This window comes from Lates calcarifer, linkage group LG4, assembly GCF_001640805.2.
Source record: "Lates calcarifer isolate ASB-BC8 linkage group LG4, TLL_Latcal_v3, whole genome shotgun sequence".
Classification (NCBI taxonomy): Eukaryota; Metazoa; Chordata; class Actinopteri; family Centropomidae; genus Lates; species Lates calcarifer.
This window is the reverse complement of record NC_066836.1, coordinates 12701997-12712485: the sequence shown is the minus strand read 5'-3', so window position 1 is coordinate 12712485 and position 10489 is coordinate 12701997. Positions and strand designations below refer to the sequence as shown.

General features: G+C 40.6%; 2 protein-coding genes across 3 annotated transcripts; one reads left to right on the top strand and one right to left on the bottom strand.

Moving 5' to 3' along the window:
• The first annotated feature begins 2147 nt into the window (after positions 1 to 2147).
• On the top strand, positions 2148 to 5934 carry elovl1a (ELOVL fatty acid elongase 1a). Its single transcript, XM_018676668.2, has 8 exons — positions 2148 to 2500; positions 3235 to 3329; positions 3571 to 3761; positions 3878 to 3958; positions 4082 to 4138; positions 4230 to 4335; positions 4518 to 4657; positions 4779 to 5934. The coding sequence occupies exons 2-8, from the start codon at positions 3269 to 3271 to the stop codon at positions 5097 to 5099; spliced, it is 957 nt and encodes a 318-aa protein (XP_018532184.1). The 5' UTR covers positions 2148 to 2500; positions 3235 to 3268; the 3' UTR covers positions 5100 to 5934.
• A 998-nt stretch (positions 5935 to 6932) lies between these two features.
• cdc20 (cell division cycle 20 homolog) lies at positions 6933 to 10438 on the bottom strand. 2 transcript variants are annotated; one of them, XM_018676667.2, is made up of 11 exons: positions 10295 to 10438; positions 9820 to 10031; positions 9572 to 9714; positions 9391 to 9487; positions 9174 to 9299; positions 8769 to 8965; positions 8565 to 8659; positions 8208 to 8445; positions 7960 to 8085; positions 7750 to 7867; positions 6933 to 7423 (listed from the first exon to the last, which is right to left on the bottom strand). In XM_018676667.2, the coding sequence occupies exons 2-11, from the start codon at positions 10007 to 10009 to the stop codon at positions 7245 to 7247; spliced, it is 1509 nt and encodes a 502-aa protein (XP_018532183.1). In that variant the 5' UTR covers positions 10010 to 10031; positions 10295 to 10438; the 3' UTR covers positions 6933 to 7244. The 2 variants fall into 2 exon arrangements, with proteins under 2 accessions (XP_018532183.1, XP_050925988.1); XM_051070031.1 differs by having other exon boundaries at positions 9820 to 10040; positions 10296 to 10354.
• Positions 10439 to 10489: the final 51 nt, after the last annotated feature.

Below are 10489 nucleotides of genomic sequence, written 5' to 3'. Positions count from 1 at the left end.
CTACAAGCACAGTGAAAGTGACAACCCTTTTTTAACACTTTCTTTTTTATCAGATAGTGTGTAAACTTGCAATGAATTAAACATTTCAATGTTGCAAACTGTTAACTCTTATTGTGAAACACAATACTCAGCATGTTAGACACCATTACTAACCACACATGGAATCCAGTTTTGTCTCATTATAAGCAACACAAAGAGTGATGGAGTACCAGATTCCAATTACGTCAGTCACAGAAAAGTTTTATTACCTTTGGTGACCATGTGACTCTCCTGTTGGGCAGTCTCAGCTGCTATTTCATAAACCACCATACTGAGAAATGCCTGTTTGCCATTCATGTTTAGTGAGTCCTTCCATTCACTTTCAGCAGCCATGCTTGCCCTTTCACATCCAGAGGCATCTCTCCTGTGTAATTTGTCACAATTGGCTAATTGAAGACAACCAGTATGTCTTGAGGACTCTGTCTATTCTCTGGTTGTACAGCTGGGCAGAGAGCTATAGTCCAGAGACAGCATCATGTTGTGCTGTTGTCGGTTGGTATCTATTTGATAAATTCTGCTATTGGGCAAAACCTGGACTTGAATGAATGGTAAACAGTCACAAGACCAAGAGGAACAGGGAGTTTGTTGTAGTGTGTTTTGATATAGCGGCTATGAAAAACAGCTGACCATGCGATTAGAGACAATGACACCAACTCTCACAATCAGGTCCAGTTTATGTCTCGAACCTCCATCAGTCAAAAGTCAGGGTCAAAAACTTGCCAGTGCACACAGCAACATAATAATATCTTCTGGTTATGCTGCTTTTCTGCACATTAGATTCAACATTAGAGTTTTGTCCCTTTGCCAGCTGCTTATGAACGAGATAACATGTTATCATCCAGAGTCTCAGCTAATGGGCGACATATAAATACAATAAGAAATGCTTCTTTGCAGCTTCTCCTTGGTAGAGACACTTGTTGTGTAAACAGCTGCATTCCCCTCATTCTCTTTAGAGATCAATGAGTGAAACTAAACTGTTAAATGTGTTAACAAGCTCCAGTACTTTTTCATTTGAGATTTTGGTGACCTAGGGCAAGTGAGGCTGAGAGCCACACCCTTAAGTGGCCATCAAGTAGCCACTTATCATGTGTTAGGGCTTCTCTGAAACATACACTGTTGAGCACATGCACTGTCAAAGTCTAAATTGCATGACATATAAACATTCGATCCAGTTGCTGTTGTATTTTTTTCCAGAATCTTCTCAGTGGTAAATTGTCTACAAGCTAAAAGTTGAAACCAGTGCAGTGCTGTAATGCACTTACATAGGCCTTGAATAAAACCCTTGAATAAAAAGTCACTTCTTCCTTCAGCTCTCTAATTTGCAGTTAGATTTATGTGCATTTTTCAACTTTGAATGACATCCACGCCTGTGCTTCACAGCAGAGCCACCATGTGCACAACTGTCAAAATAATATGTAAACAGACACAGACATTTTCTCCTTCCCTCCCTCCCTCCCTCTCTCTCTCTCGTGCACAGATTCCTTTCATTCCTGCCAACCTCTGGGCCTAACGTACATGTGGAGGAGTAAATTTCAAACTCCATCCAGGTCTCACACCCCACTGTTGCCAGTGCTCGGAGAACAGGTAAAACCAGAGGCACAGGAGAGCTCGTCACAGCAGCAAAGGTTTGACAGGAACCCAGCCTCTGTGCCACAACACATGAAGGGATGGGCAGCGCACAATGTGACGTTATGTTCGTGAATGTGCCTGATTTTACCTTTAGCCTAAATAATGTCTGAGGGACATTTTTTGAAATAAACTGTAGTGAAATGATCACATCTTTCTGGAGTGGCACTATAAAATCATCACTTTTACTTTGGTTAGATATTAATATTTAACCTAAAACATTTTCATTTTATTATTGTTTCATATTAGTGTCACCTTTCACACAAAACTAGATTTTTTTTTTAATCCTCATGTGCTTATTAATTGTTTTCTGTTGCCCAACAATGGGGCCATTCACTGCCTGGGTCTTGGTTTCTTTAAGCAGGGTCCTGCAACTCTCTGACCCATCTCCTTTCACTACCATTGAAGAGACAGTCCAATCACAAACAGGCTAAGTGAGGCTAGAAAGGTGGAGCTTAGCACTGAAACAGGGTGTGGTCCTGAAACCAGCAAGGTCTGTAGTAGTGCCCTGGGGTTTAAATTGAGTTGAATGATCTCAGTCCCATAGTTATCATAGCTGGTTTGTTACTTTTACTCAGCCCTCTCTAGCTTTCTCTCTGTTTCCCCCCCTCCCTCATTTCTTACCCGTGAGAGTTTTAGCCCTTGTTGGATTTTTAGTTAAAAAAAGAAATATTAGATGTTTGAGGACAGCTGGAGGCAAACACCCACGGAGTAGCTTTGCATGTACCTGGTCTCCACCTTGATCACACTCACCGGTGGCTGCTGATCTGTTGGATCCTCTGGGTTTTGAGTGCTGCCTGTGCAGGAGTGAGTGCTGAGGACCTGTGCTCAGTGGGTGAGTCACTTTTTTTCTTTCTTTCTTTTTTTTATTTCAGCAGTTTCAGGGATGTTGCCATACCGGCTAAACTCAAGTATCACTTGTATCTGTGCTGCTCCGGTAAAAGAAAGAAAAGAAAAAAGCATATGTTTGTGGTTAGATCAGTGTCTTTTGCCAGAGACTCATTCAGTTCAGTGTTAAGTCAAGCATGTCTTTTGAAATCCATGATCACCTCATATCTCAGTAGCTCACTTGGTTGGCTAGGCTTGCCATATAGGCCAAGTTCTTTGCCTCACCTGTTTGACTTGCTCTGTTAGTCAGCGTGAGAGTATTTCATTGTTTTTAGACTGACAGCAGAATTCAGATGTGTCACAATCCTTCATTCAATCAAACATTTACAGATATCTATTTTTTCTTTTGACTTACTGAATGAAATTAAGTATTTCCTTTTAAATGAAGCACAGAGTTGGGGCTAAAACAATGAGGATTTTTAGCTTACATGCTATGCTTTAAATGGAGAAAGGAGCTCCTTGTATGTGTTTCTGTTGTGTATTTTTTTTTAAAGCGTGCACATTATGGGCTCACAAGGTTGTTTAATGAGCCTTGTGCAGCTGTCTCCTGTTTGTTCAGTAAGCGAGGTAGCAGGTGGACGGGTTGTGTAGTTGCTCACCTGCTCGGCCAAACCTCACTTTCAGCTCGGTTCTTCACCTCTTGTTTTCTGATCCTTTTGTCTTTTCATTTTGATTTTTCAGGGGCTTGATAGAACAGAGAAAGCAGGCAGTCACCATGCTGCGAGAGGCGCTATCAAACATTTTAAAATTCCACAATTATCTACAATCAAGAACTGGTAAGTGTCTTTGTCGGAGATTTTCACCTGTGTTTTGTTAAAACATGAATGATGATGATGACTGCTGATCTAATGGCATAGTAAAATTGTGGATAAAAAACTTTGCAAAGGGCATTTTTTGCTATTGTTTTGGCAAAATCACTCCATGAATATGCCCAGAACTGGACTAGATTTACAGTTGACCCTCATGATCCATGATCCAATAAGGAGTGTGTTTGTGCATGTTTTTTGTCCTCCCCAGATGCCAGAGTCAGAGACTACCCTCTGATGCAGAGTCCCGTTCAGATGACCACCATCCTGATGGCCTACGTCGTCTTCTCAGTGTACATCGGGCCTCGCCTAATGGCGAACCGCAAACCTTTCCGCCTAAACACAGTCATGATCATCTACAACCTCAGCATGGTTTTACTGAACGCCTACATAGTCTATGAGGTAAGAAAGATGATTGACAAATGGAGCTGGTAGCTGACTCAGATCCCTCAAGGAGAGTCAAACAAATATGTTGCTGACGTCAAATTAACAGCTGTTGATGTGTATTCGACTCCTAGTTCCTGATGTCGGGATGGGCTACCACCTTCACATGGAGATGTGACCTAATTGACCCCTCCAGCAGCCCGCAGGCTCTTAGGGTAAGTCAGCAAATGGTTCATTGTTTTCCAGTTCTGATTTTTTGATAAATATTTGCACCATTTGTTGTTTGATTGTTCACAGATATGAGATTACAGCCGTTTTATTCTTTTTCTTTCCCTCAGATGATTCGAGTGGCTTGGTTGTTTTATTTTTCTAAATTCATTGAACTCCTTGACACAGTAAGGTCATTTTTATCTCTCCAAATGAGCCTTTCTAGTGATTAATACCTTTTCTAACCTTTTTGTGGCATATCTTTTTTTTTAATTGCAGGTATTCTTTGTGTTGAGGAAGAAACAAAACCAAATCACATTTCTCCATGTATTCCATCACTCCTTCATGCCCTGGACGTGGTGGTGGGGCATCACTCTGACTCCTGGTGAGGTTTACTCAGCATAATATAAATGTGACTTAATCACTTGTATCCAAATGCGTTGGGATCTGAAAACAGGGGTAATGCATCAAAACTTAGTCTTAGTCCTGGTTGAAAACACTGTCATTATGGATGACCTTTTGATTATTAAATAGCCAATAATTTATTATTTCCTGTGTCTCCTCAAGCCGGAGGAATGGGCTCCTTCCATGCCATGGTGAACGCAACAGTCCACGTTATCATGTACTTCTACTATGGACTTTCTGCTGCAGGACCTCGCTTCCAGAAATACCTGTGGTGGAAGAAGTATATGACTGCCATCCAGCTTGTACGTCCTTTTTTTTTTTGTGTGTGTGTGTTAAAATGGTTGCCATATTTGATTTTTACTATGCTTCTTGGTTAATGTTAGATTTCTAATAGCTGTCTATTCTTTCCCTGTTGTTTCACAGATACAGTTTGTTCTGGTCTCCATTCACATCAGCCAGTACTACTTCATGGAGAAGTGTGACTACCAGGTCCCGTTATGGATCCACTTGATCTGGATGTATGGCATCTTCTTCTTCCTCCTCTTCTCCAACTTTTGGGTGCAGGCCTACATTAAGGGCAAACGGCTTCCTGCCACAGAGGACAAGCTAAAACTGAACGGCTCCGCCAGTGAACCCATCACTGTGGTGGCCAACGGCAAACACCTGGGAAGAGAACGGGAGAATGGAAAGGTGCCCTATTACACCAACGGCAAAATCTTCCTGGGCAAAGTAAAGGAAATCTAAGTGACTCTGGAAATGAGAAGGAAGAAGAAGAATACGAGGCGGCTCTATAGAGCCACCTTGAGTATGTCATTCATCATTCATATCTAGTGGCTTATTGGAGTGGCACAGATTCCAATAGGCTACTTATAAACTTCTTAATTTCTATATAAGTCTAGTCTTTTTTGAAAATATATGCACACTTCTTGGGATATGAATGGCATATTTTGTTTTGCCGGTGAGCTCTACATGTGATATAGTGTTTGTTAGTTGTTGCGAAAACTATTAACTGTGACACACACACTGTATGAAGACTGGTGCTCATTTTTGTCACTGATAGTATTCTTCAACTCAAGCTTAAGACACACAAGCTTGACCTGCACTACACTGTTTGGCTGGCATGATGCTTGTTGCTTGGGAGTATTGCACACTTTCCACTGAAGACTAGCACATGTAAATAAGTGCTGCAAAGTTTATGTCAAAAAACAAGGTTTTGTAGATGTCAATACAACAATATGTTTTTATTTATCATTTGAAATAAAAAAAATTTAGATAAAGGTCTGTGTCATTTGGAAAGCAGTTATGGTGTGCACTTTGTAAGAAACATACCACACCTTGATTTTTCAATTTTAAGAATTGTGGAAAAGAAATGTTAGACTGTATATTACAGTATTGATGCATTTTGCATTTTTTTGCATAATTAGGCAGTGACATATGTGTTTATCCATATTAATCCACTCTGAGTTTTGCAACACTGTATGGTCTCTTCTCTTAACACACTGTGAGGTTAATAGAAAGACTGCTTTCTATGACATTAGAATTAAATAAAAAGAGTGCTGTAGATGCCCGTCTCTAAATATCACTGCAACGCATGTATACTGATTGATAAACTTACCAGTGTTTTTACTGTTGTTTCTTACTCATGTGCAAGGTGACAGTGGAAGGGTGATGAGAGTTTTGAAGCAGAGCAAGCCTTTTAAATTTCATTCTGATGTTTGCCAAAAGAATTAGAAAACTAATGGATGTTTATTCAGAATTAACTCTCATGACGTTCAATAGATGAACCTGTTTCTCGACTTGATTTTCTCCACCGTTAAGAGTCCAAGATTCTGTGTGAAAGAATTGAGAATGTAAAACATAAATGAGTGTGTGTAGTTCTCCTCGTGGTCTTGCTGCTAGCAAAAACAAGCACTGTATTGTCATTCCTGTGAAGCAGGTTTCCAACCAGTTATGGAGATTTTTGTTCCAACCAAACACAATAGCAAATAACTACTAATTTATTAATTCATTTATGAAAAATGTATTCTTTGATTAGAGTTGAGCTGATCAAATACATCAGCTGCTGAAGTAAGTGAAAACCAACACTGGACTGAATCTTCTATCAACCTGCAAACTCTCTGCATTTACAAATGTTTAGCAATATCCTGTCTTTGACTTGGAATAGTTTTTATTCAGATCAGGTTGTCTGATAGTAGTGTGAGTGAATCTGGGCCTGCAGCATAGATGTGTGACTTGGTTTATGTCAGATCATCATGCACATAAACTAGAAGGACACCATGTATCTTTCAGTCTGTCTCAACTGATAAAAGATGCTTTAAATTGTGTTAATAAAAATGAGTAGCATATCTGAGGGAAACATGATCATAATGGAGCTAATTCTTCCTTAACACTGGGGATTAAAAACAAGTCTCATACCAAGCAAATATTTGTTTCAGTAAAGTTATTCCATAAATCATTTGATAACATTATTGGAAAAAAAAAAATATATATATATATATAAATATAAAATACAGATATTACCCTATCCCTACAGTTTAACATGGCAGTAGTAATACATGCCAATTAACCGACAGGACATAAGGTAAACAAACATTTATTTATAACCCAGTCCACTGTATACAATGTATCCTGATTACAATAAGCTATGTGAAGGTCATAAATACATTTAAGAACAGTACAGCTTAAACACCAACACTTGTAGGTTACCACATTATATAAACAACTGAGATCAACAACTCACTGTATTACCAACAAGAGCAGTAAGATGCAAGTTATGGCTAAAACACTGGGTGGAAATCTTTATTGTGGATTAAATAAAACATTTGCACAAATTCATTCAGCATAGACCAAAAAAAAAAACCCCCTCAAAAGTCAAAACAAAAAAGGAAATTATCTGATGGACTGATGAATGACACTACTGGTTGATTTGACCATCCTTTCTTTGGCCTTCTTCTTGACAGGATCCACTTCGAAGCTTTTCCACAGACGAATGGTTTCATCTCCAGCGACAGTGGCAACGGTAGAGCAGTCTGGGCTCAGAGTCAAACTCAGAACTCTGTCCTCATGGCCTAAAACAGAGAATTAATATTTAGACCAGCAGAAAGATTCACTAGAGGGTTCCTTTTAAGTAAAGTATGAGTCAACAAGTAGGAGGGGGGCTTCAAAAAGTTTGTGGAAAAAAAAAAAAAAAAAAAAAACAGTTTAAGTTATGTTTATTTTTGTGTTGCAACATGTGTAACAGTTCATGTTAGAACACGTTAGTACAAGAATGTACAGGTGCACTGAGATCAAAATCCCTGCCTGTGATTTTTAGCTATGCATTTTTTCCACAAACTGTGGAAAAAAAAAAAAAAAAAAAAAAAAAAAAAAAAAAACTGTCAAAACAGTTACATACCGTTGAGGTCTGCGACTCTGGTGAGAGAAGGATACTTCCAGATGACAACATTGTTGTGGGCATATCCATGGGCAGAGACCAGCTCCTTGTAGTTTGGTGCAAACACCAGGGACGAGATCTGAAAAGCAAGTGGTATCATGTAATGTCAGAAAAGGAGCTACAGTAATATATGTGTGTCTGTCTGTCAAGGGTCTAGAAGTGAGTGGTTACCTGGGACTGAGTGTCAAGTGAGCTGATGCAGGAGCCACTGTTTACATTCCAGATACGGATGTGACGATCACTGGTGCCACCTCCAGATGCGAGGATGTTTGGCTGCCATGGACACCAGGCCAAAGCCTACAATAATGACAACACATCCAAAAGTGAGTTTGACATTTTACACATCAGTGGCAGAGAATATTTGACAAGTATTTACAGGTCATCCTAATTGCTGTTAGTAGGAGTATTAAGCTGCTCACCTTGACAGCTCCTTGATGTTCACTCCAGCAGCGGACTGACTGGCTTTCATTGCTGGCGCTGCCCTCCTGCACACGGGGCCATACACATACCAAGTTGTCATTGCCTCCACTGGCTAGGTATCGCCCATCAGGGGACCACTTCAGCCCGCACACCTCCTGTGAGTGACCATTGAGCGTGAAGATGTGATGGTCTGCCACCCTCACATCATGATGGTGAATGTGTCCTGATCTGGAGCCACTGTGGGGGTGGACAGGAGAGAAAACATTAAAAATCAGAGCTCAAAAAAAAAAAAAAAAAAAAAAAAAAAACTACCCAGTGCAAATGTTCATTTTTGTCAGATGAGGAAACAACTGTACCTGGAAAGAACATGGTCATTCCAACTCAGGCTACCAACTCTAGCTGTGTGGCTAGCCATGCTGCGTAAACGCTTCTGGTTTTCAACATCCCACAACTAAAAACAAAAAACAAGAGAAATCACGGTTAAAAATAAAATATTCTTTGAGTGCTATGTGTCCTTATGAATTTGGGGAGGGGGCGGGGGGGTTCACCAACACACTGACCTGAACTTTGCAATCACTGGTGCCGATAGCTAGGTAGCTTCCCTCTTTGGTCCAGGACAATGAGCAGATGTAGTCCTCCTCACGCTCCATCTTCATAAGAAGAGTGATGTCTCCTTGAGTGGCATCCCACAGATAAACACTGTTATGAAGAGCCACAGCAAGAATATTTCGGCTGCTCCAGTCAAGCAGGTTCAAATCTGTGGGGGGGAAAAAAAAGGGAATGTCCTCTTACATAAAGATCTAAATAGGATTAAAATCTTTACATTAATATTGTGGCGATGTATTGCTTAATGGTTGCAGAGAATCCAAGATGTGCTAAGTTATGCTTACATTACTGTTATCACAGAACTAAATGCCAACATGCATGAATGCCATTAGGAAGCACATCTTAAGAGCCAAACCCACAGAAATCATTTCGAAGCTCAGGAGCATCCAAGATTCTGTCAGGAGTTGAAGATATGTATCTCGACTTTTTGACTGAGGCAGGAGTTGCTCCCTGACTGTAGAGGACTTTCAAGTTGTTCTGATAGCCTGCAAGTTAAACACAAAAACACAGATACTCACTTTCTACATTCATCCAATATTCTTGCAGAGCAGAGCGTTGGCATGCAGATGTCCTTACCTTCTGGTGCATTCAGTGGTTTCCCTCCGAGGTGCAGGATCTTTGCATCTTCAATGTTGTACCCATTAAGTGACATAGACCAGGCTTTCTGGCTTTCCTTTAAAAAACAGATAGCCTTGATCAGTAAACGCCTTAATTTACAAAGGGATCGTAAAAGGAGGCATCAAAATGAACCACTTACTGATGTTCCTGCTGTATTGTTTGTGTCCATAGGCTCGTTCTCTTTTGTGAGCAGGAAACTTGCCACATCCATTTGTTTGCTGTTTCTGGTGGGGATGAAGCGGTCGCCTCCCATCTTAGAGGGCGTTTGTTTTTTGTTTTTGCCTAGAATACAAAAAATGCACACATACAACAAAGCGGTTACTATCTGCAGAGATAACACAACTTTGTTAGCCCTAACGTTGCTTGAATACAGCGGGTATACTCTACCTGGTGTTTTGCTCGGCGTTTTTGATGAACTCAGCGACACATTGGCAGATTTTCCGGGCGACAAACCGCTTAATGCGGATGTGTTTGATGAACTGGCCTTTCTCTGCCACCTCGCCATGGGAGCGTTTGTGATGGGCATATCCAGCTTCAGGATACTGTGGATGTCGTTCTCAAACCCAAACTGCGCCATCTTGTCCAGGTTTTCACACGACCTGAACATCACAACGATAATAAGAAAAGCGTTCACCGGATGTGCAACAGCAACTGGCCACGGTTGAGTTTTAGGTGTGTGAGCTGGACCTCAGAGTTAACGTTAGCACTAGCAGCTAACCCAAATCCAAGTCAGTTAAACAAACACAAGTTAGCATTAACTATTTTAAAAGTTTAATCAGCGCGCGATGAAAACCAAAAGCAAACTCCGCTGACTATCTTAATCAAAAGTGGCTGTGACTTATAAGAAACAAATTTCGCTCACCTCTTCCAGAAAACGTGGAGTACACTGATACAGCTCTGTGCTTTCTCTCTCCTCCAAAGTTTGAATTTCGTGTAAATGACGCCACACGGTTTAAATGCCTGAAAGCCCTCCTGTGATTGGTTCGTTCAAGGAGCTACCGTTATCGCCATGGCACTGCTATGGTAACATTTACGAATGCGTTAATGTGATTGGTGG